The sequence below is a fragment of the Sceloporus occidentalis genome, unplaced genomic scaffold, assembly GCF_023333645.1.
Source record: "Sceloporus occidentalis isolate IW3139 unplaced genomic scaffold, rSceOcc1.0.p SCAF_3, whole genome shotgun sequence".
In the NCBI taxonomy this organism is placed as follows: Eukaryota; Metazoa; Chordata; class Lepidosauria; order Squamata; family Phrynosomatidae; genus Sceloporus; species Sceloporus occidentalis.
The window spans coordinates 203,065,365-203,092,234 of NW_028316983.1; the positions used below are offsets into that span (position 1 = coordinate 203,065,365).

The 26,870-nt window shown below is 37.8% G+C and overlaps 1 protein-coding gene across 2 annotated transcripts in view; it reads right to left on the minus strand.

The window, feature by feature from the left end:
- Nucleotides 1–26,870, minus strand: part of LOC149317363 (aspartyl/asparaginyl beta-hydroxylase-like) — a 169,012-nt gene that overhangs the window by 111,724 nt on the left and 30,418 nt on the right. The window contains exons 2-5 of one of the 2 annotated variants that reach the window (XM_089517369.1): nt 19,424–19,573; nt 19,046–19,090; nt 14,747–14,815; nt 7,267–7,440 (exon numbers count right to left, since the gene is read on the minus strand). In XM_089517369.1, coding sequence (XP_089373495.1) covers nt 7,267–7,440; nt 14,747–14,815; nt 19,046–19,090; nt 19,424–19,573 — 438 coding nt within the window. Of the gene's footprint in view, nt 1–6,640; nt 7,441–14,746; nt 14,816–19,045; nt 19,091–19,423; nt 19,574–26,870 lie in introns of those variants that run through there. The other variant, XM_089517368.1, reaches the window with a different exon arrangement.

A 26,870-nucleotide genomic window follows, 5' to 3' on the forward strand; every position in this document is an offset into this window, starting at 1 on the left:
CCTTGATTTTCTGATGTATTTCCATGGGAGAGTAATGTTGAAGAAGAGGACTACAAAATTTTACGCTTCTTTCATTCCAGTACCAAAACATCTTCATGAAAACTCACAATGAATTAATTACATATGTTTTAAAATGTATTTCAGCTGCAATGCAAATCAAACCTAAATCCAACCAAACATTGTCATGCAAAAAGCATAAACACACACATGCATTTCTAGTCAGGAATTGGGGCCTTACTAGACTTTATAAGGAAATCACTGGTGAGAAATGGAGGTGAAGAACTGGCAGGCAGACTAGGGTTTAACTTTTCTCCTAAAAACATAACCTTTATTTCTCATTTACACCTGCAGCTCATTCAACCACACTCCTCAATGTAATTGAACCCAGGTGAATGAAAGACAAAATGAAAGAGGCATTCTGGGGGCAAATGCTTGATGCCCAGACAGTGGAGTCTCTATCACAGGTAACACATAGAATCATAGAGTTGGAAGAGACCACAAGGGCCATCCAGTCCAACCCCCTGCCATGCAGGAACTCTCAATCAAAGCATCCCTGACAGATGTCCATCCAGCCTCTGTTTAAAGACCTCCAAGGAGGGAGATTACATCACACTCTGAGGGAGTGTGTTATACTGTTAAACAGCCCTTACAGTCAAGAAGTTCCTCCTAACGTTGAGGTGGAATCAATGGATGTAGCTTGCATCCATTGTTTCGGGTCCTGTTCTCTGGAACAGCAGAAAACAAGCTTGTTCCCTCCTCAATATGACATCCCTTCAAATATCACCTCTCAACCTTCTCTTCTCCAGGCTAAACATCCCCAGCTCACTAAGCCATTCCTCATAGGGCATGGTTAAGACCCTTCACCATTTTGGTGGCCCTCCCAGTTGGCCTCTCCCTCCAAGCATTCACATTCAGCAAGATATCTTCTCACTCCTCTCAGACAATTCTCCCCACACATAAATCCTTCTCCTGGCAACCAGTTTCAGAAATGAATAGCTAAAAGTATTTTTGAAGGATAGTTGCAGATAAATGCGTTCAGTTATTACACCTTTAAAGATTTTTCATTCCATGGATTAAAATATATTCGAGATGGGTTTGCTAATGTTGGGCACCAAGCATTCAATATATTATTTATATTATCTGACATAGCATAGGAAATATCCATTTAAAAAGAAACCTCAGATAACTAGTATTGTTAAATACCTTGTAACAACAGGAATTCCATATGAACATAAAAAAGAAAAACATTCTACCTATATTATTTACTTAGTGAAAGCCGTATAGCATTTTTTATTGGCCATGTTTATCCAGAGGACTGAACTATTTGCACAAATGAACAAATTCTAATTCTGTAGTGAGGAGCTGATATGCAGACCTAAGGAAAAGCAGCTAGAACTCTGCCAGTCTGATATCTGATAAGGCCTAGAGACTGGATTTAGAATTCTGATCTTCCTATTTTTACTAGATTACATACACAGAGAGGGAAGGGGAGGATGAGAAAGAGAAAAGAGCCACAGCTGCTATTTCAGGGAAAGGAAATGCATGCACTGCATCCACTTACACATAGGACCTCCAATCCAGTAGAAATGTATGCATAGATGCCCATTGCCATACGTATGCAATCGCTTAATTGAACTGGGAGGAAAGTTCTTAAAAATAATTAAGTCAAGCATTATCCTAACCTACTGGCTGATATTTCATGTTCAATAAATTTCAGTTGAATATGCCACATTCCTGTAGGCACAAATAACATCCAGAATTAGTAAATGGCATTTACTAAGACGGCAAAAGACATGCATTTCAAGCATTAACAATCAGTGTGCTATGAAAGTCACTAAGGCTCAAGACAGCAATGTACCTTTGACTTTAGCTTTTCTCTTGATAACCCCTCCAGGTGACTGTCCTATTTTTTATGAGATGCAAATAGCATACAGGCATTATTTTGAGTATTTAGGAGTTATACATACTAAATGAAACATTAGACTTACCAGTTTGAAACAGCAAGATTTCATCAGACCTTAAAAGTACCAGACCGCTAACTCTATAAACAACACAGAGAGAAGAAAACCTGCTCCTTCCTTTGAGCAGGGGGATTGGAGCAAGCTAACTGGATAAAGAGACAGAAGGGTAGGATGGAGAAAGAAAAGCAGAGAAAAAGAAAAAGCTCCACCATACAGGGAAAGAAAAATTATCTGTATGATTGGGGAAAAAATTCTAGTTTAGAAAGCAGAGAGAAAAAGCACCTAAGAAAGAGAAAGAGCACCAAGTTGGGTGAAAGAAAGGCCATGTAACTTCATGTCTTTTGATCATGCCCAAATACCCTTTAGGGGACAGTAGGCATTTTCACTCATGATTGGAAGGAAGGCCTTTCTGGGCCACTTTAAGCCCAGGATATGCTTTTTAAAAACAACAGGAAGTGAGCAGAAGTCTCTTGCTGGTCACTTCGTGTTTTGAAAAAGTCCTCTCCAGTGGGCCCAGGGAAGCCCCAAAATTGGTGTTAATGCCTTCCACACCCCCTAAGGGGCATTTGGGAGTCTTGGGGCCCACAAAAACAGCCCCACAGGAGGGTGTGGGTTGTGGGCTGCAATTTGCCTGACCTAATTTAGGTGGATGTGACAGAAAGAATACTAAAGTGGTGACTACATTATTTCTAACTTGTGCAAAGTGAATATGGCTGCATCCATACTGTAGAAATACTCCAGTTTGAGACCTCTTTAACTTCCATGGCTCATGTGAGACAATTATCCTTCTCTGTCAGAGAGCTCTAGTGACACAACAAATTCCCAGAATTCCATAGCTTTGAGCTGTGGCAGTTAAAATGGTGTCAATTTGGATTATTTCTGCAGTGCAGATGGAGTTTACTTTTGTTTATCTAATTAATGGATCTTAAGAATATGAAAATGTCCAGAAAGGCAAACTTATAAAATGCTGAAAATAAAAACACCGTCAGAGACAGTTCTCTCCCAAAATGTAGTTATCAGTCAGACGAGCATTTAACTGATCTAGATACATTATGAAACAGGAATGCTTCTACAAAACTCATTCCAAAGCATGTGAGCACTACAGATTCCATACAAACAAAAATAACTAATTAACTTTAAAATAGTATTTGTTCTAAAGGAAACTGTAATATTACAACTATTAAGCATTATCATACAGCCATATACTGTAAATGGAAGGACAAGTACAGTTCTACGAGACTTTTACGGGTGACTATTTAGCCTCTGAACGGTTTCCGACAAAGGAAAAGGCACCCTCTCATGTGTCAGTCCTTTTCACTTGTACTACCAAGAAGTACTTTCTAATACTTTAATTTTTAAAATGTATTTTTTGCAATGTGAATCTACTAGTTTGGCTCCCTTTGGAGCAACAGTGAACAACATTTCAAAAATATGAAGATGACTTATCAGGTCACCTCTTGTGAGTTCTCCTGGATAAATTTCCAGTCTTATTACTCTTTTCCTCAATGGACTGGAGTTCCTGGTCATTCATCACCTTCAGTGATTAATTCAGGAAAATTCTAGTTTACTTCTATCTTTATACTGTGCTGCCCATAAATGAATACAGTAAGGTCTCAAAAGAGAAGAACAGAGTGGTACCATTACTTCTCAAGAACTGGACACTTTATTTCTGTTGTTGCAACCTAGAACAGCATTCACCTTTTTTGGCCACTCTATCCTTGGAGAATGTTCAGGCTAAAACCAACCACATGTACTAATGTCAAAGCCCATTCTACACTTATGCAGCAGATTCTTCTAACTTAAATGCAATCAGTACTTGAAATTCATTTTGTTAGTTTTGGATTAGTTCTTTATCCTGTTGGGATCATCCTGAAACATAGAATGAAAGAGTTGGAAGAGACCACAATGGCCATCCAGTCCAACCCCCTGCCATGCAGGAACTCACAATCAAAATGTCCCTGACAGATGGCCATCCAAGCTCTGCTTAAAGAGCTCCAAAGAAGGAGACTCCATGTATTACCAATGCTGTCCAGTCAGATGTCATCAGCAAATATGAGTACTTCCATTCTATTCCCTTTTCCAAGTAATTTACAAAAATGTCAGATGGCACTGGCCCAAGATATAAGAAGTTATAAGAAGCTGTTGATGGACACTATTTGGGAACAGTTCATGAACTAGCTTCAAATCCACCTAAAGGTTAGGTGGTATATCTAGATCCATTGGTCAATCTCTACCCAGTATAACTATAGACAAATAGACATTTTAATTATAACAGTACAGAATTTCAAATAACCTTTAAAATATTTTAAAAATATTTTAAATGCACATACTTTAAAATATTATCAGTAAACTTTCAAACACTTTTGCAACTAGTTTGAGTTACACAGGAAGCTCTGTTCTATAAGCAGGTAAATAATACTGGAAATCAAAGGCAGTTTGAAAAACAGTACGACATGTGAATATGGTTTTTAAAGAAAAAACCTTCAGATCTCAAGCCTTTGGGACACCTATATTAGATCCTTTTGGGTTTTAGTTTGGATGTCAATTAATAATCCAATAAAAGAGTGATTATAAATATTATATATTAATTAACCTATATGTTTCATTTATTTTAAACTAAAACACAATATAGTGTTTTCCACTGCTGCATTTTTAATCTTTGTTTTCTTTTTTCTTTTAAAACAATCATTCTTAATATTTAACAGCTCAAAAGGCAAAGTTTAATGTTTTTCACAGTACAGTGGTACCCCGGGATACGAATGCGCCGCCTTACGAAATTCCCGGGTTACGAAAAAAAATTATTTAAAAAAACTGTTCCGCGTTACGAAAGTTTTTTCGGGTTACGAAAAAACTTTTGGTGCTTTTCGGCGCTATTTCGCACCAAATCGCGGCTTTTCCCCATTAGCGCCTATGGCAATTCGGCTTGCGAAAGCCTTCCGGGTTACGAAAAGGGCAGCGGAACGAATTAATTTCGTAACCCGGGGGACCACTGTACATAGACTACTGTACTATTAAAGTTTTGCCTTAAAATTTTGAAAACTTCAGTATTAAAAACTGATAATATAAAATATAAAACATATAATATTCAAACTGAAATAAATCCCATTGCTGAACAATTACTGCTGATAGATAATGTGTACTGTACAAATTTCATCTTACGCCACATATTTGTTTGCTACAGGTAGATCCAGCTTTGTTACAAATAACCAAATCCACTTCTACAAAGAATTACAGAATGACTCCACAGTGTGCATATTGAAACAATCCATTATATTAGCATAGCTTATAGCTGAATCTGTTTTAAAAACTTTGACATGACTTGTAAAGAGATATTATGTTCCCTTCCAAGAGTTAATTTAATACATATCCCAAGCTAGGGACAACAAGCTCACCACGGACAATATCATATTCCCTCAGAATTGTTAAATATTGCAGGACCAGGATCTGGTCTTTAGATACCAGTATCTGGTATCAAAAGTCAAGTTGTGAATAATCGTCATTTTAAATTGTTAATATACCCATTTGCTTTTCCAAACTACATACAGTATAGTTTTTGTGGGTTTTTCGGGCTATGTGGCCATGTTCTAGAACATGGCCACATAGCCCGAAAAACTCACAAAAATTATGGATGCCGGCCATGAAAGCCTTCGACTTTACATACAGTATGTTCACATTGTGCATGACAGGAGAGTGGAGCTGTGTGAAATGGTCCCTCCCTTTCTCTGAGACTCCACCATATTCCATATCAAAAGAGGGTTTACATTAACTAAAGAGGATTTATATTATCTAAACAAGCATCTTGAACACAGGTAATCAGAACTTATTCTTTTAACAGACAAATGCATATCAAAAATCAGTTTCTTTAGTCCACTGTTTGCTCAAAACACTACAATTTCCAAGATATTTCCAAATATTTTAAGACACAAAGCATACTGTATCTACCAACAAATCAAGTTCTAGTTCATTCTGCAACAATTGCATCCAACAGTCAAGTCTAGTTCTGTAAGAAAGAAATATATGCTCTGCATCAGACACAGCTGAAGGTGGTCACAGAAATCCAGGGTTCAACTTGTGCATTTGGTTTGAACAAATAACATAAAACATGCATTTTTGGCAAATCATGTGTACAATAGCACCACAATGAGTCAAACAGACATTTGTGCAAAATATAAATTGCTTTGCAGTATCATATGCTCAGCATTATGAAGTAAGCCCATGACTAAGGCTGGGTATTTCCTCAGCAGTGTGCATGCATTGCAAGCACCAGATTTGACTCCCACACACACACACACACCATCTTTAACAACAACATCTTCTACAGACACCAATTCCAGAAGGGTAAGTTGGTGCACAGAAACCTAGATGTGGAAATTGCTTAACTGGGGCACTTGTATAACAGTCACCTCAATATGAGATGAGGTAGGAACATAGATGGGGAGGAAATCAATCAAACCCAAATCAACCATTGCCTTTAGAAGAGTTTGTATGATTATCTTTAATTAGCTTGACATTACAGGAGAAATACATATTTACAGATTCTCACTTTCATAAAATGGCCATTAAGCTATTACAAACAAAACTACCTTTGACATGTCTTTAGCATAAGAAGAAAATAAGAATTAAATCTGTTTCAAAATATGCAATAAGGATCACATACTTTTTCCTTCTAATAGTAAATGGGTTAAACTAATTTAATTTTTAATAACTAATTTCAATAGTATGTTCAATAAAGTCTGCAAAAGCATCTAAGAAAACAGAAAATTAAGGAATAATCACTGGTAGGAAAATCAAATAGGTTCAATAATTTTTAAAATTTAATCCTATAGAGGCAGAATCTTAAAATCTAAAATATAAATATATACACAATATATTAGTCATGCCATAATGTTCTACAGCCAATTAACATTTTGTTAGAAATGTTAACTATTTGAGGGTTAATAATACAAATTACTATCATAGTGCTTGTACAGGTTAGTGCTAAGAATGCACAAACTGAAGCAAAGCCATACAGAACCCAATCACATTATTGAAGACACTTTTACCTTTCTATTAACAAATGTGTTATTTCAGTCTCTCAAATGCACGATTCTAAAAAGCTTTTTGAGAAATGAATCTATATTATATGGCAGGCATGTCCATTGGGGAGGGGAGGTTACCCCATTCATCCCAGAACCCTGTTGCTCTGATAATTTCATGGACATTTCCAAAAGTCAATGATCACTGTCCCTAAAGTGAAGTCACTGGTTTTGTAAATCCACAATAACGCAAGTCTTTTTTCCTTGAACCCCTTCATTCTGTGACGTACCATCAACATCATCTGCTGCATCGCTTTCTTCTTCTTCTATTATTTCAAAAGGAGTCATTACATCATAGAGAAATGAGAGGAAACCATAAAACCAATCAGAACTTTCCTCTGCTAAAATATTAAGGACCTCCTCAAGTGAATCAATATTTTCATTATTGCCATCTTTGGTCAGGCCTACACAACAATAAAGGAAAGAGAAAGAGAGAGAGAAAGCAGCAGTTAGGTGGAAAAAAAGAAGCTGACATAGAAGATTTTCAGAGACCCTTCATCATGATTAGGATACAAAGTGTAAAAACAATACTGATGAGAAAATTAGTAAAAAGAAATTTGAAGGTAGCAAAGCAACATAGTTTCTTGTTAAGAAGTGAAAGAAATATATAGACAAAACACATATTTACACTACCAACTTGCTAGGCTTTTTTGTCACCAGAGGGAACAGCTTAGGAGAGTGTTACAACTGTGAATCCACCAGTGCTGTAAACTAAGTACTGCACTATCCTTAGAACCATCTCTATAGCAGCTTGTTCTTTTGGTGACTATTTTTATTTGATTTTTAAAACACACACACACATTTGTACCTATGATCTCCAAACACCTACAGCTAAGATGACTGTACATACATATATGATTCGTACATATAATTTTCTGAACATGAAAATTTAAAACTTCTCAATCATCTTCTGTTTTTGCTGCAAAGAGCAACACAGCTATGGGGGGGGGGCTGAATCTTCAGGAGAAAAAAAATCAGTTCACATAATGATCACACGGGGGGGGGGGGGGGAATGTAATTTTAAGAAATATGCCAACAATATACATACATAGTAATTGCTCCCAATGTGACAATGTGTCATATACTATCCTCTCTCAGCAAAGTCCATTTCCATTCTATGTAGGACAGATGGGCTCAACAGAAAAGAACATATGCACATTAACACTGACATCAGAAACACGGTTATTCAAAAGCCACTTCACTGTCACTGACATTAAAGAATCTTATTTGAAGGAACAAATTTTTAAGGGAAAATGCTGAGTTACAACTGATAAGGAAGTTCCAATCTATCACTATGTTTGAAGTAAACTTGAACACCACTTGTACTAAATGGCTTATCAGCAATAGTTTTCTGACTAGATAGTATTAATAATGTAACTGTCACTGCTGGTACCTTCTGCATTTCATTTCCCTCCAATTTCACTGGCTATAGTCACAACCCAGTTACTTGTGCTGAAACTCTGGATGATGCTTCATACATCTGATGATGTGGGCTAGAGTTCATGAAAATTACATTTGTATGTGTGTTAGTCTTTAGATTATACAGTATGTTTTGTTGTTTTTATTAACCAATTAAGTTTGAAATCAGCCTTTAGCTATGCCATTAAATTATTTATTTAAAATATGTCAATAACTTTAGAGGAAAATTCCCCCAAGGTAGTTTATAGCCCAAGAATTTATCATTTAAGGTAGAGACAACTGTACATATCATTAAAAGCAGCTCAGAATAACCAGATTTTAAATGCCCATCAGGCAGAGAGCCAAATCATATAAATGCAATTTGAGAATAAATTTGTCACAGATAAGGGTTATGCAGCTAAGAAGAGGAAAAATGTAATATTTTCCTCTTGAAATACAGTTCCAAATATTTCTTCTAGCACATTGTGCAAGAAGCATCAATAGCTGGGGATGTTTTAGTGGAGCAAGATGCAAAGGATTAGATATGAAAAAATTTAAATTCAATATTGTTTTGACTACTTCATTTTAAAGGTATGCATTGTGAACCCATCCAATATACTAACTAGCCCTTTAACATATAAAGTGTCAGTATTTTTTTTAAAAAGTAGTCCAGACAACTAGATTTGTATCCAGTTGTGGCCATTCTGTTGATCAAAGGTGTCTGTGAGTAGAACAGGGAGGTGAAATTTCCTCTGCAGCCCCCCTGGAATCCTAGATCTGTTCCAAGGACTTCTCCAACTATGGGGAAAATCTTGGGATGGGGGTACAGATGGGCTGCAGTGGGAAGGGAATATCATCTCTGCTCAGTGGATGAAAAACTGTCAGTACGATGTTTGAAAATGGATATAACCCATAACTTTTAATGCTAATAAGAAAAATGTTACCTGTAGAAATAATTCTTAATTATTCTTTCATTGTATGAAATTTAATTACTCCCCCCATTAAGATGACACTATTGAAAAAGCATGTACAGTTGTCCCTCCACATTCACAGGGGTTAAGAGCAAAGGATCACCACGAATGTCAAAACATCACAAATAACCCCTCCCCTCCCAGTTACAGGCCGGCAAGGGGGTTAGAGGCTGAGTGCACATTAGCCTCTCTTCTCTCTCTCTCCCTGTAACTGGATCAGCTGGGCCGGTTACAGGGCGGCAGGGAGGGGTTGAAGAGAAGCATGCATGGCCTTCTCTCTCCCTTGGTCGATGCCTCAGAGAGTTTGCCTGAGCTCTCTGAGAGATTGTAAGGAAGCCAGGGGAACTCACGTACGCTGCTCAGTCTCGCACCATCTGCAATGCCCCAGAGAGCTCAGGCAAGCTCTCTGAGGCATTGGAAGGAAGCCAGGGACTCACTTTCCCTTCCTCTGGCTGCTGCCATCCTGGAAAGACTTGGAAGCAAGCTGTCTCAGGCATCGAAAGAGGGGGGAAAGAAGCGTGTGCGTGAGTCCCCTGCCTTCTTTTTGATGCCTTAGGAATCACATGCGCTTCTCTCACCCTCTTTTGATGTCTTAGGCCCGTTACAGACGGGCCTTTCAGTACGGAGTAAGTCCGTACTAGGGTTAGGAAGGTGCGGTGTTTCCGCACCCCCTAACCCTAGTACGGACTGAGTCCGTACAAAATGGCGGCGCCCCATCTACATCGGGGCCGCCATGACGACGTCACGACCGCGCCGCCTCTATACGGGGCGGTGCGGACGTGACATCGTCACTCCACGCGAGGGCGCTTAGTGCGCCCTTTGTGCGGAGCAGGAAGGAGCTCTGTTTCGGAGCTCCTTCCTGGTTTGCGGCGCTGCTTTGCGTTGCTGGGCGCAGCCTTCAGACGGCTGCGCCCAGCAACGCAAGGGAGAAAGGGGCCAAGCGGCCTCTTTCTCCTCCTCCCCGCCGCCGTGGGGTGTCCTTGGGGCTTGAAGCCCCAAGGACACCCCTTTCCAGGCTGCGGGGAAGCGGCCTTTTGCTGCTTCCCCGCGGCCTGGAAAGCGGCGGATCAGGGCCTCAGTGGCTGCCGTTCTGGCCGCTGAGGCTCCGATACCCCGGGGAAAGGGGCGGGTACAGGCCGCCGCTTTTCGGCGGTCTGTAATGCACCTTAGAGAGCTTGCCCAAGGTATGGAGGAGGGGTATCTGAGGCATGGAGGAGGGGGAGAGCATTGCGTGCACCCTTTACAGATGCTCCCTTCCTCTTGAACTTCCCCCCAACCTAAAAGGAAAAGTCTGGCAGGGAGGAAGGGGGTGTGAATGACACTCACAAATAATCAAATTCACAAAATGTGAAAGTTGCGAATATGGGGGGACAACTATATATCCATGTAAAAGCAAAGAAAACATAGGCCTCAAGCAGACAGGCAGTTTGGTGCAGCCTCTGGCTGCTCCAGCCATGAGCAAGCCGTGATCAGACACCACGATACCAAAGCTGGCCACTCCCATGCCCGTGAGCAGGCCACTGGCAACAAGTGGATTTTGGATGCTCCTTTTGCGACTGGCTTTTCCTGGCTGAGTGCACTCTCCATGCAGCTTCCAGCCACTCTGGGAGTGTGCAACTTGTGCACATCCCACCCCCAGAACATCCGGAAGCTGCACTTTACTGCCTGCCTGTTTCGGGCCATAGTTAACTATAACATAACCATCAAACAATCTGCAAACTTGCTAAAAAGATAATGTGGCAATGTAATGACGGTAAAAAAAAGTTGTAGTACTCTCACAAACAACAGAATACAGAAATACAAGCAAAAATACATAAAACATTCAAGTCCTAGAAATAAATACTGCCATTAAAATGCCATAGTTCGATGCTCCTGATAGAGAAAACTAGTACAGGGGTGAGCAGGCTTTAGATCTACTTTACTTTTATTTGAACTTTGACATTCACCAAGCAGAGCCAGGTGGAAAATAGAGATTTGAGGAAGTCAAAATATGCAAAGAATCAAGAGGCAAAGAGGATACTCCTCAGCACATGCTCAGCCTGAAAATTTGTAATCAGCAACAAAATCAAGCTTATGAGTCTTGCCACATTAAAAAGAATTCTGGTTTTCTCACATACCTCTGAGGTTGGGGATTTTCTGTAGGAGGAAGTAAGTTAATTTAGAGGTGCAGCTGCTGTTATGAGAAAACTAGAAGCTGTTCCCAGAGGTTTAAAAAGTAGATTTCAAACTATTTTTCTGCTAGCTCCTGACATTAGATATATGTTTTATCTGTATTTAACTTTTCTCTGATTGTTAAACAGTTTTATAGAGGGTATTTTAAATTGTTTTAAAACTTTTTTGTAAATGTTTTTAATTTGTTGTTCTGGAAGCTAACTTTGCCTCCAAAATCTGCCCTTGACTGAGTATATGTTGAGTATATATGGTAGTGCTTAGCATTCAAGCCCTTCTCTCCTCATAACTCAACTAAAAATATTAGAGAAGCAACACCATGAACAATCAGCAACTGACTTGAAATACTCATACTCACCAGCCAGTTTGCTATGAAAAGAAGGATGAACTAGGCAGGATACACCCACAGAGAAAACAGGAATATTTAGGGTTAAAAGAGCTAGCTAACATTTCCACTAATGTATTAAAGCCAATTTTATACTCATCCCTGCACCATTTTACAAAGTTACAACACCCAACCTCTTTGTGAATGAATGGTATGTTTTAGTGTATGGAAGCACACACAAAACAAGATTTCAGGGAAACAAGCTCCTTTAAGCCAATTTCCTTTAAGAGTCACCTACATCTGCTGCTAACACTACAGAATCACACCACAACATCATAGTATGCCCAAGGCAAAGATGGGGCAGTTATATTCAAAAGAGAAAAGATCAGAAGTAGACAGCTGATCCTTTAATACTATAATATGTGGGTCAAATCGTATTAAATTATAGGCTTCTAGGGTTGCCATATTCAAAGGGTTAAGTCAAAGATGTAAATTTCAGGCCTTGAAGGACTTGGAACACACTTTCTTATAAAGTGTTAGCAAAATCATAGATCCTTTCAATCTGGATTTGGCCCTCTGCACTGTACAGAGATTTCTTTCAAAAATTACAGAAGCTTTGCTTCTGGCAAAGTCAAAAGGCATACTCAGTTCTCATTCTCCTTGATCTCTCTGCAGCTTTTGACACAGTTGATTATGATCTTTTGTTAGATTTGATTCAAAACCTAGGATTTACTGATTTAGTTCTTAGTTGGTTCAGATCATATCTTTCAAATCGGTCATTTGCTGTGGTAGCCAGAGGTCAGGTATCTTCTCCTTTTCCCCTCTTCGGATATTGAACAATGTTACATCATGACTCTCAGCTAATCTCATCATGGATGCTTCATCGGCATCTAAAACTTAATGTGGCTAAGACAGAACTACTAATCTTTCCTCCAAAAACTACTTTATAATATATATTTTCTATCATGGTCAATCATGTTCCCATTTATCCTGAGAAGGAAGCATGGAGCCTTGGCTTTATTTTTTTATTCTTCTTGGTCCTTCGCTTTTCAGATTCAGGCTGTAGGCAGGTCATGCCGATTTTTTTCTTTACAGTATTGCTAAAATTACACCTTTTCTATCATCTTCTTCTTCTAAGAACTTAGTTCATGCCCTAGTTATCTCCCACCTTGACTACTGCCATCTTCTTTTGATGGGACTTCCATGGTTCCACCTTAGTCCTCTGATTTCCATTCAACATTCTGCTGCTAAGATTATCTTTTTAGCTCGTCATTTTGATCATGTCACCCCACTTGAGGCATCTCTTCACTGACTATCCATTCCTTTTAGGATTCAGTACAGGCTTCTCTTAATGTTTAAAGATGTGTAACACCTAGCTCCCCCTTATCTGTCAGTCCTTATTTTATCTCACCATCCTGTTCAAGATTTGCAGTCCAGGAGCTAAGGGCTTCTTACCAAGCCAAGGGTTTCTTCTTCCTTGGCTCAGCTTCATCCTTTTTCACCTGCTGCATCGTATTTCTGGAACTGCCTCCCTGAACATATGCAAACTATTTCTTCTCTTGGTAGTTTTAATTTTGAATTAAAGACTTTCTTGTTCTCTAAAGCATTTGGAACTATATTTTAATATTGTTTTATAATTTTATATTTGATTATATGTATTATTTGTTTTTACAGTTTGTATTTTAATTACATAACATATTTTATGACTTTTAGATGGTATGTCATAGCTAGGTTACATGTTGGTTTTGATTATGCCTCTAAAATGCAATGCAAATTTATGGTGCTATATAAATATTAATAAAAATAATAATAACAATAAAAGGAAGTAAGGAATGGTGGCAGCAGTGGTCATTCAGGTGGCAATAGTCATTCACTTCTGAATATATAGCAAATAAAGTAATTTTTTTCTCTACCCAGAAATCTTCTGACATGGACATTTTATCAGAGGAAATAATATGGAGTAATTACTGGAGGAAATGGGGTTCTGAAAGATCCTTGTTTCACTAATTCTTCTGAACGCTCCCTTAATTTTGCTGTAGAACAGGAATTGGGAAAAACTGTGGCTCAGGGACCATAATCAGCAACTACCCTTGCAATGATTTCAACTCAAATGCCCCTACAACACCTACGGTAGGTAACATGCAATACAATTTAACCTTGTTTTCATTGGAACCCTGTACCATTTCAGTCCCACAAGAAGCTCCTTTTTTGAAGAGGAAGTGGCACAAAAGCCAATGTTAGGATCATTTCCTATTGTTAAAAAAAAGACCTCCCTTGGGCCTAAATCAGTCCGGTGAAATTGCAAGGGAAGAAAATCTGGGGTGCAATGTGGCTGCAGTAGCAGTTCTCCAAGGTCCCTAGGGGACTGAAGCAAACTTCTAAACAAATGCTTTAGAATTTAGCTAAAAGTAGTGAGAAAGTAAGTGATGTTGAATTGTTTTGATTCCCAGTAACTCAAGCACTGAGATTTAATTGTAATAAATTCTACATGTTTGAGAGAATACATGTTAAGCTGATTTAGAACTTGTAACCAGTGCTTTTCCATTTTGCTTTTATACAAGTGCATTGAAAAGAAATACTGTTGTTATTATCATTAATTCACTTATATCCCACCCTTCCCCAGAACTGGGAATCACTTTTGCCTACAAATATTGAAATAACATTGTAGATGAGAACACAACTTTGAAAATACAGCTGATTCTTCTACAACTATATATTTTTCAATTTTAGATCATTTCACCAACACCATATGTTACTGTAAAAATTAGTAGGTATCATTACAATGTCTGTTTTAATGTTATAAGATAATGAAACATTTTATGATAGAGTTTAGACATGAGTACTTGCCTAGCAAAACCTTGGCATCTTCCACATCAAAATCTCCATCACCATCAGCATCGTAGATCCCAAGTTTTCCTAGAGCAGAGGAGAAAATTAATTTGACAATATGCTTCAAAATTCATCTGCTAAATGTGTGATGGACTTCTGCAGAAATCATATTTCTTTCAACATTTTAGATAAGGTCTCATTCTAAATACAAATGCAAGCCTATTACTAGTTTTTAAGATTTTCCCTTCCCAAATAAACAGGTCTTCTTAACATGCTCTTACAATTTTTAAACTCTTCCATATTACTAGGTCAGTATCTCAATGCCTGCTTGTAGCATTTAAAATTTTACAATTTTGTGAAGTTGGAGGCTTATTCCTGATGTCTTGCCTGCAACCCACAAAATACTATTTATAATTTTGTATCCAAAATATCTACATAATTTAAATGGCAACAGCTGTAATCCTGTTCATCCACATCAACTATTTTTTATAGTCTCAAACAGGAACAGGACTACACACAGAAACTAAGAAATAGTATTTTTTTAAAAAAAATATATCTTATTTTATGGTGCTTTTTGGTTGTTAATGCAATTACACATCTAATACCAGAAGATGCAAAACTATACAGCAGGCTCTTGGTATCTGCTGGGGTTAGGTTCCAGGACCCCCTGTGGATACCAAATCCATGGATGCTCAATGGTGTAATAAAATGGTGTGTTTTGTATAAAATTGCAAAATCAAGGTTTGCTTTTTGGCTTTTTAAAAATATATACGTATATCTTCAAGCCGTGGATGGTTGAATCTGTGGATGCAGAATCCATGGATATGGAGGGCCAACTATATATGTAGCAAGGCAAATATTTGATTGCAGGAATAATGCATTCAGAAGAAATGCAATGTGGAGATACATGCAATGTGGAAAACATTCCTGCACCTACAAAAAATTGTGAACTACTGCCCTAGAACACCAACAGAGCCATAACCCAATCACTCAAAGAAAGTTCAGGAAGAACTGGGCTTGAAGAAGCATGCCAAGCTGAAAGAACTGTAGACTGTTACTGCAGACCAATGAAAAGTGTTGAAATTTGGGGACAGTGTTTAAACTGAGTTTTCTGCTGTGAAGCCACAACCATGCTAAGAAGCTGAAACATACACCTACTTAAGAGTTATTCAGTATGAAATTAAAGACCCTTAATATTTCAAATATGACAATTTTGCTTTAACCCAAGACATATAAAAAGAAACTATCTAAAAATGTAATTAAAAATATGGGCAGCAATTCAATTAATTTTCCCAAGTTACAGTGAATAAACCAGGAAAGCAGGATCCCTATTTTATCTCCAAAGAGTGAGCAGACAGACAAAAGTAGCTGTAAGCCAAAGTTTCTCAGATAGCTTGGTAACAAATTAAGGTTTCAGATCTAAATTTTGAAAATTGGGGAGAGAGGATAAGAAATAAATCATGACTATTAGTGTTAGTATATGCTGACTGTAACCTCCAGGTTGGACTTTTGCAATGTGTGTATGCTGTTCAGAAACGTCAGTTAGTTCAAAACATGGCAGACAGATTGATTACTGGGACATCCAGGAGTGATCACATTACACCAACATCAAAATCACTCCAATGGTGGCAAGTTAGTTTCCAGGCAAGGTACAAAGTGTTGGTTATTACCATTAAAACCCTACATGGTTTGGGCCCAGGTTACCTTCAAGGTCACCTTCTATCATATAATCTACCCTGAATGCTCTGGTCCTCTGGTGAACATTTACTCCTGTCAGCCAGGACTAGGTTGTCAACTGTAAGCCAGGGAACTTTTTCTTTAGCTGCCCCTAGACTGTGTAATGACCTACCGGAAGAGATTCACAACAGCTGAATATGCTGTCTGAATTCAAAAGAGCATTGAAAACCAATCACTTCATGCAGGCTGATCCAAATGATTTTTAAATTGTAAATTTTAAAGCAGGGGTAGGCAACCTGCGGCCCGGCAAGGCCTTGGGACCGGCCCCAGCCTGGTCCTGCCGCCAATTGCCGCCGGGGCCTTTGGCATCTCGCGCGAGGGGCATGGTGGGGCAATTGTCTATAGAAGCGTTAGAAACATGCATTTATCTTAACATTTTTTTAAAAATCAGCAAATTTTTTCGTATGTCCTCCTTTTTTATTTTAAAAGTGTCCTCCATTTGAAAATTTTGTCCTACATTTGTCCCGGTTTATTTATTTATTTAATTTTTTTAAAAAATTATTTAATTATTTATTTTTTGGCTTCGGCCCCCCAGTTGTCTGAGGGACAGAAACCCGGCCCCCGGCTCAAAAGGGTTGCCTACCTCTGTTTTAAAGGATGAATTTTATATGTAGATTGTTTGAATATAAGCACATCTTATTTGTCTTTTTAAATTGATGTGTGTTTTAATTGAGGTGTGTTAACTGATGTTGTTCATTTGTTAATTGCTGTTGTCCCCTGCCCTGATCCATTGGGAGAGGTAAGAAATTAATAATAATAATAATAATAATAATAATAATAATAATAATAATAATTGTTATTATATCTTACTAATTTATAAAGGAAACTTAATTATAATTTTCCTTCTCAAAAGAAAAGCTAAGAAAATTATTTTAGTGACAACATTTAAGTCATAAAATTGTTTTTACACAATTTAAAATCTGTAACTGTAAACCTCTGCAATGAAAAGTCATATAGGACATCTGTGCCCAAATTTTACCACGTGATACCTCCTCTTCTTAAACCTACTTTGCTAGACCTGATATTGGAAACTTGATGCACTTTACTTATATACTTTGGATTCTTTCACAGCTCCATATCCACTTTAGCCAGAATGGCATGAGAAAACCAGAAATCTGACATTTCCTCTTGTCTACCTTATCCCTAAGATGTCTACAGATAAAATGTATAAGATTAGGCCATTTCTGTCTAATCTTGGCATCTAGGAACAAAACAGCCAAAGCAAAACAACCCACAACAGCTTCAAATAGAGAAAGGCAAAGAACGATATACATGCCAAGAGTTACTGGTACCTAAAAAGGCTCTCCAGACCCAAGAGTATATGAAGAAGCAACCTAACGCAAATGAACTTCCCAAAGAAAGGAAGGAAGGAGAAATGCAGAACTCATCTTCTTTAGCTCTACGCAACCACCTTTTCATTACTCCCAAATAGGAACCAAAAGTAGGAGACTAGCATTAACTGTGACAAGGAATAAACTATTTCAAACTAGATGTAGGTTAATCTTTCTTTTACTTGTTGAATTGTTTAATATAATTTTAGCCATACTGCTTATACAGATAGGTTGAGTACCTTTTATCCAAATATCCAAAATACTTCAAAATCCATAATTGTCTACATGGGTAATTGAGATAGTGACACATTTGCTTTCAGATCAGTGTATATACATTTTGTTTCATAAACAAAATAATTTAAAAATATTGTATACAAAATTGCCTTCCAACTATGTATGTAACATACATACATACACACAGACATACATACATACATATATAATATAAATGAATTTTGTGTTTAGACTTGGGTCCCATCTCCAAGGTATCTCCTTATATGTGTGTGTGTGTGTGTGTGCAAGTATTTGAAAATCTGAAAAAAGATGGAATCCAAAACATTTCTGTTCCCAAGCATTTCTGATAAGGCAGTAGTACTCCAACCTTTTACCCTCGGGACCTCCTTTTAGAGCTATAAGTGGACGTCATCCTACTCAACACAGTATGTGAATAAAAATATTTTGTTTATTTAGTGTTTTCATTCGCACATTCTTGTATATTTAACGTTTTATAAGGAAATAACATTGATCAAATTAAAAGTTTTATTTAAGTAAATGCAATATTTAACTCAACACATGTGTAAATTTCACACATAAAAAGTTTTGGAAGAGATGGAACAGAAGGGAATAGGACCTCTAAGTCTTACACTCTCCTTGAGCAACTCTTGCCCCCTCCTAGGATCCTAACCCACTATCCAAAAACTACTGGGATAAGAGATACTCAACCTGTACAGTTTCACATTTTTCAGGTTTGTGATGTAAGCCACCTTGAGACCTCTGGATAGAGGGTGGGATATAAATATTATAATAAATAAATAAATGAACCCAAATTGAAGGATAAGTTAGAAGAAATGAAAAATAAATGGCTATAATAGAATTTCAGATTAAAGTGTCAACTCCAGAGTGTCAACAGTCAGCTAGTATTAAAAATATCTTCTCAAACTTAGGGAATAAAGAAAAGATGGTATTAAAATAAAATTTTATACTGGAAGCTAATGCAGTAGAAGTATATTTTATTTCTCTGGAATCCTACCTTGGAGTACCTCTGACAAGTTATAACGGAAGTCCTTTGCTTTGGCTGCATGCATAGTAAAAATACAGAAACCATTATTCACATCATTAGAACCCAGACAGATTAGCCAACTAGATTCTCCTCCCCTTTATTTACAACCTTATCTTCATCCCAATTGCTTTTCTGGTTATTACAGTTACAAATATATGCAGTACACATGTGTCTTTCTCTCAATCTCCAGACTTTGTTTATTCATTGCTCTTACAAGTGTAATTTTTGCCAATAAATAATGAATTGGCAGCAATGGAAGTAGAATTTTAAAACTGTAAACATATGATACTTGGGAAAATTACATTTCACATTTATTTGATTTTAGATACTGATTGTTGGAACTCTTACCTAGTACTTCCTCATAATCAACAAGCTCAAACCAAACCACCGCGACTGAAGTCCAGACTCCAAGCAGTGCAATTACCATAAACCATGTAAAAAAAGAACTTCCAGAAATGCCTTCTTTCTTGCCATTCTTGTTTCCTCCGTGTTTTGTCTCTGTAAAATAAAGAAAGTGAATTACTACTAGAAAATATGATTATAGTTATGAACTTTGCAAATATAAAATTTATGAAAACAAAATTAAGTATAAGGAGTAAAGTTTCACAATCTGTTTATTTTTAAATGTTGACCCATGACTAAAGGTTGATTGATTGAATCAAAGTAACTGAACATAGCCAAGAAAAAGAAAGAAAGAAAGAAAGAAATATTTGGTTCATTCTGTAACTCACAACTTGAATTTTAGCCACCTACAGAATAAATAATTTTTCCTCCCCAGCTCCTTGCAGCCCACAAAAATCTATTCTTTCAGAGTAGGAACAAGAAGATGGTATGTGCTGAAAGTAGATGCTACATCACAAATCAGTATAAGTCAGCCTTATTCTCTAAGATAGATAGGCAAAGTGCATTCAATGAGGTGCATATATTCCAAGGCTGTTTTTGCATCCAACAGACTGCCCTAGAGTACCCTTAATGTCCTTCCACTTCAATTTGTTTTATACATACAGATAGACTCACACACTCCTACTCTTTGGGAAAGTTCTACTCCTGGAAGCTTCCAAGAACAGTCTATCTGCATTTGGTTGGTACAGAGGGACTCCACCCCAAGCACTAAAATTAAGCCAGAAGTTATTAAATTAAACCAATTTCAGTTTTATGATTATATTATTGCATTGTTGTTGTTGAATAGATATTTTGGAACATTTCTGGCCAAACTGTGACCCAATGAAGGTCTCCGAACCTGAAAATTATCCCCGCAAAGTTTCCCATTGTGGCCTAAAATACACATGCAATAAAGCTGTACACCTGCAAAATTGTTGTTGTATGCCTTGAAGTCATTTCCAACTTGTAGCAACTCTAAGACAAACCTATCACTGGGTTTTCTTGCTACAATTTGGTAATAGGGAGTTTGTCTTTGCCTTGCTCTGAGGCTGAGAGTAAATGATTTACCCAAGGTCACCCAGTGGGATTCATGGCCACAGTGACTCTCCTACACCTGCAAAAGCACTAAGCAAAATTGTGTTGTTTTTTTTTAAAAGAGCTCTGTCTAAAACTGCAAGCAGTGTCCAGAACTTTGCAATAGGGCAAATTAGTTGATGCATGACTGGGAAACCACAAGTATTTCCCTTTCTTGGCTATATCTTAAAGTTTTTCCCTTTCTTTCTGTTTGACTATTACCATATATATTCAACTATAAGCTGACCTCATGTATAAGTCAAGGACAGGTTTGGGGGCCAAAATTAAGAATTTTGATATAACCCATGGATACGTCAAGGGTAAACTTTAGGGGCAAGTAATAAAGAATTATTCAAAAAGAATGGTGCAAAACTGAATAAGAACAGCTTTATTTTTGAACAATTCTTTTAAAATCACCTTACATCTCCCTAGGGGATTTATCCAGTGTTATTTAGGTTGATGATGATGATTTCACTAATAATTGGGAATAGATGGGGAGGAGAGAAAATTGAATGGTAGTACATACAGTCCTTAACATTTATTTCACACTGTATGGGCTGAAATTGACGGCCCAGATGGGGTGGCGTGAAGCCCCCCCCGGATGGATTTGGGTCCTGGCAGCCATATGCCACATCCCCAAACTGTTATGGCGCCGACTGAAAAAGAAGCGGTTTTCAACCACTCTTTTGACAGCTCTTCTGCAGCCCCATGGTGGCTTCCTGGCATGTTGGGGCCTTGCAGCCTGTAACCGGCACACCCCCAAGATGCCCAGAGGCCAGCGTGGGCAGCCAGGCAGGTGGAATCCATCTTCCAGGTGGCTTCAAAGCATGCGGCATCAAAACGCCATGCTCTGAAGGTGCCCAGACAGTGTCGCAAAGGGGCAGTCTGTTTCACACCTATTTTATACAGAATTGACTAAACTTATGAGAAAGAGCTGAATGTTGCCAGATAGTCGGAATGCATGAAAATAAAATGCTTGAAAGGATGTCATACTAACAGTAGTATGATGTTTAGTCAAAATCAGTTCACAAATGCGCAATTATAAAGCAAAAAATTAAATTTGTTTGCATAGCATAATACTAATGAGTTACAATAATATAAACTGGATCCTTGTTATTGCAAATCAGTTTTTTTGGGTTGCTAAGGAGGCTGGAATTCTTCCCCAACTGCTCAGATCAACCGGCTCAGGGTTACAGTTGCAGCTTTTTCATGACCGTTGGGTAGTGTGATCCATCAGAGAAGCATCTAGCTATCATTCACAAGGATCTCCAGATTATTCCTGGAGGTCCCTGTGATAGGAAGGTAGTTGAACATGTCTGCCACCTCTACTGGCTCCCCACCAGCCAAGAAATCACCATGTTGCAGGGCTGCAGCTATGAAAAGGTGAGGTTGGGTTGGATGGGAGATACATTACAGTGGGCCCTTGGTATCTGCTGGGACTTGAATCCAAGACCTCCCCCTCCAGGGATACCAAAATCTGTGGATGCATGTCCCATTATATACAATGGCATAATAAAATTGGAATCCCTTATATAAAATAGCAAAATCAAGGTTCAATTTTAAATAATATTTTGAAGCTATGGATGGTTGAATAATGGATAAGGAGGGTGGACTGTATAGCCATCATAACTGTCTCCCCATACAGGATCTCAGCCATTTATTTGTCTAGGATTACGGTAAACTGAAGCAATTTATATGGGGTATACACTGTGTCTTTGTGTTGGTCTCATTTCATAATGTTTCAAGTGTGCTGAGTCTTCAAGTCAAGCTTGTCAGTCTAGAAATTTTAGTAAAACAACAGATCCAAAAAACTTGAGTCAACCTATCCATGGGTCAATGTAAGTTCTATACTTTAGCTCTTATTTAAAAATGAACCATCCCCTGGTGAATGTCAATAGTCTAATCTGTTCTGGAAACACTGACCCCCCCTCTACTTACTCATCCAGCTAGGCTTTAGGGCAGGGGTAGGCAACCTGCGGCCCGCGGGCCGGATGTGGCCCGGCGAGGCCTTGGGACCGGCCCCAGCCCGGTCCTGCTGCCGATTGCCGCCGGGACCTTTGGCCTCTCGCGCACAGGGGCAAGGGGGGCAATTTCTATAGACGCCTCAGAAACATGCATTTATATTAATATTTTTTTAAAAATCAGCAATTTTTTTTGCGTGTCCTCCACTTTTTTTAAAAAAGTGTCCACCATTTGAAAATGTTGTCCTACATTTGTCCCGGTTTATTTATTTATTTAATTTTTTTAAAAAAAAATATTTAATTATTTATTTTTTGGCTTCGGCCCCCCAGTTGTCTGAAGGACAGCAACCCGGCCCCCGGCTCAAAAAGGTTGCCTACCCCTGCTTTAGGGTAAGCAAATACCTTTTTGTTTATTTTAATTCAATCTGTAATTAAACAGCCATTTCATTCTGACTACTGACTAAACCTGGGGTTTAAGGTAAGTGCCTCAAACAACTGATTCTGGAATGTCATGAAAAGTCGGCATGTTGTTAAATAGTTATTATCACTGTATTTTAATTTCTAGGGAGAAGTATTTTGTTGTTACGGCTTGAATGCCTGGGGAAGGAAGAAAATAGCTCCCTCTTCATCTATCCAGCTTTTAGGATGAGCACAGTTATGGCTATTGGAATTTTGTAAGTGCTTTGGTATCGCCTTTGCTTCATACTTTACATCTTTTATTCCATGCCCCTACATTTTACTCTTGACTTATCCATGGGCCATATTAAAATCCTAATTTTTGCCCCCAAAACCTACCCTTCACTTATACATAACTTTGACATATAATCAAGTATGTACATAAATTATTGTTTTAAAGTTATGGATTCAACTGTAACTGATATACATTTTCAGGGAAAATAAGGACAGGTGTCCACTATCCATGTTTATTTTAAAGACCATTTTAAAATATGCTTTCATTTCCATTGCTGAGACATAAAGAGGCAGTATTCCTTCAATATTCAACCAAGTCTCACTTACTGTACATATTAAAAGAGAAATCTTTAATGGCACAGTGTTTGTCATTTAATATGTATCTATTGTCTCCTCCCTCCATAACTGTCATCTTTTGGCCTGTGGGGGGAGATTAGGCTGGCCTAGCTCCATCAGGGCTAGCCTGAAGAAAGAGGCTCCTCCCTCCATAACTGTCATCCTTTGGCCTATGAGGGAGAGAATAGGCTGGCCCAGCTCCATCAGAGCTAGCCTGAAGGAAGAGGCTCCTCCCTCCATAACTGTCATCTTTAGGCCTATGAGGGAGAGAATAGGCTGGCCCAGCTCCATCAGGGCTAGCCTGAAGGAAGGGGCTCCTCCCTCCATAACTGTCATCTTTCAGCCTGTGAGGGAGAGAATAGGCTGGCCCAGCTCCATCAGGGCTAGCCTGAAGGAAGAGGCTCCTCCCTCCATAACTGTCATCTTTCGGCCTATGAGGGAGAGAATAGGCCTGCCCAGCTCCATCAGGGCTAGCCTGAAGGAAGAGGCTCCTCCCTCCATAACTGTCATCTTTCGGCCTATGAGGGAGAGAATAGGCTGCTCCAGCTCCATCAGGGCTAGCCTGAAGGAAGAGGCTCCTCCCTCCATAACTGTCATCTTTTGGCCTGTGAGGGAGAGAATAGGCTGGCCCAGTTCCATCAGGGCTAGCCTGAAGAAGAAGAGCCCTCCCTCTGGTCCATCTGCCTTGGTCCAGGCCTCAGAGGGAGAGAAGAATGCTGGACCTGATCCCCTCCCCCCCTCACCATTTCCTTCTCCTTTTGTGTTGTGTCTTTTTAGATTGTAAGCCTGAGGGCAGGGAACCGTCTATTATCCCTTCTGTTGTAAGCCACCCGGATTCCCAGTGATTGGGCGACATATAAATAAATCCTATTATTATTATTATTATTATTATTATTATTATTATTATTATTGTCAATTATGTCTGGCATTAAATTGCATCATTAAGATTATATTTTGAAAGATTAACACATTTTTAAAATTATGTGTTGGTCTGATATGTATTTTGTGTTGTTGTTGTATGCCTTTAAGTTTTTTTCCAACTTATGGCCACTTGGAGGGATTCTCTTTTGCCTTTCTCTAAAGCTGAGACAGTGTGACTTGCCCAAGATCACCCAATCGGTTTCTATGGATAAATCCAGATTTGAACCTTGGTTTCTAGAGTTGTGGTCCAATGCTGAAAGCCACTATACCACACTCTGTATTTTTTACACTATCCAATTTAAATATCTTAAGGACATGACAGAATTTAACTTCACTCTACAAACCAGACTCTACTTTTTAATTTTTGGACTATGAATGAAAAGTTTCAGCTGCTAAATGCCAAAGTTTATGCTTTCAAGATTATAAAATCAGTTTACTGTCTTGTTCAATTTCAATAAAGCTTTCAATATAGCTTGATTACTAATAATGAAGACTGTGTAATGCTTCACCTACCCCGATCTTCCCTGAAAATCTGTAACCTTTGAATCAGTTAGTTGAATCAGTAACTCAGAATCAATAATTAGTTATTAAATGTGCCTAAATGATGAAGGATGTAATTTTATGCACCCATTTGAAAGTAAACAACATTAACTCAACTAGGACTAATGTCTGAGTAAACATGTATAGGGTTGCAATCTAACTATAGGGATATAGTTAGTTACTGCTATATTGTTAGTTAGTACTATATTACTACTAAGTTGGATATTGAATAGTTACTACTCATACAAAGACTAATAAATGTTTTAAAGATACTAAAAAATATCTAGGGTACATTCATAGAGTGGCTTCTGATTTTTAACACTACTGACTTTCTACGATTCAAGTCAGTGAATAGTTTTGTGTAGTAAGCCAAGCACTGGTCCCTTAAAGCCATAACAAGGTAAACCTTTGATTTAATTTAGCTTTTAAAGCAATAACCCAGTGAAGTGAGATGAGTTAGTACTACTCCATTAGTACCCACATCAAAATAGTTTGTTATGTACTTTCCATTATAAGAATGAAAGAAACCGCAATTTAAAATCCTTTAAGGCAATCATACAATGAGGTGCAATGAATGAGTATTGCCCCATTAGTATCCACATCTAAATACTTTGGTATATACTTCCAGTTATAAGAAGTCACCATTTAAAACCTACCAGGCAAACAAAATCAAAATGTTCCATTTCCAGAACAATCAAAGAGCCAGAAAAGTTTGAATGCTAAATTACTGAGAATAAAATCTGTTAACCTTGGTTACAAAATAGCATCAGTTTGTCTGATAACTGGAGCCAATACACTTTGCTCATTTGCAAGATCACAAGTATGTACGTAATTGCAATTTAATGGGGTCCCAATTTCTTTTATTTTCATCACTGATTGCTACCTGTTACTTAGGCTTTAATCTAAAAGTCATTAGAACTCTACAACTTTCATTAAGTAATACAACATTTAACATAGCCTTTACTATTCATTATGGGAGGTATGTACAGAATATTTGATAATATAGTTGCTTATATTTTCATATACTAGCCTGTCTCAAAGTAATGGGGATATAATCTTGCACACTATGAGATACAGCAAGCTCATGGATATTTAAGTGACAGTACAGTGTGAAAATGACTTGTCAAATAGCCATAAATAGTTTCCCCTGAGATTCAGTTAAAACTGAAAACTGAATTTCACAAAAAAATGCTATAATCTTAGCAGATGTTTATTTTTGGATTTGTGAAGCCACTGCTGCTATGCACAAGAAATCTACTCAAGAGAAATCCAATTGCCTCCTAGAAGAGGAATTTCTGTTGTGCAAGCTTTACTCCCAGATTTCTTCCTTCATCTATATCAATTAGAATGTTAACTTTTGTCTTTTAGGTTTATGATTTCACATTTAACAATTACGGAATCACCTGGGAGCCAGAGGTATATACTGTACTGATGTACAATTTACTGATTTAAACACTTTCTAGAGAGCTAGACCATAGCTGAAGCCCTCCAGACAAACAGAGCCAGCAATGCAAAAGTAGGTCAGTTTCCAAATGTGGTAAGCTTTTGCTTTTGCCTATCACAAGTATACATAGAAATAATAACCACATAAAATGCAACCAAGCAGCTTTAAAACCACATAAAACATTACATTGAACTAGTTTTTGACATCTTTTAAGGGGTTTCTAAACTTTTGCTATATTATTAATGTTAAATTTACTATTAAAGGATTTCTATTCTTTTTATCCATTTAAAAAGGGGAGAAACTGCAATCCATTTTCAAATTCTTACTATCAAATGTAAGATTATCTTATTTCAAAGGATCACACAAACTAGAAACAAAAAATACCAAGTTTTAAGATATTTAACAATTAATGCTTCTATTCAGTTTTCAGATTAAAGTCACATTATAC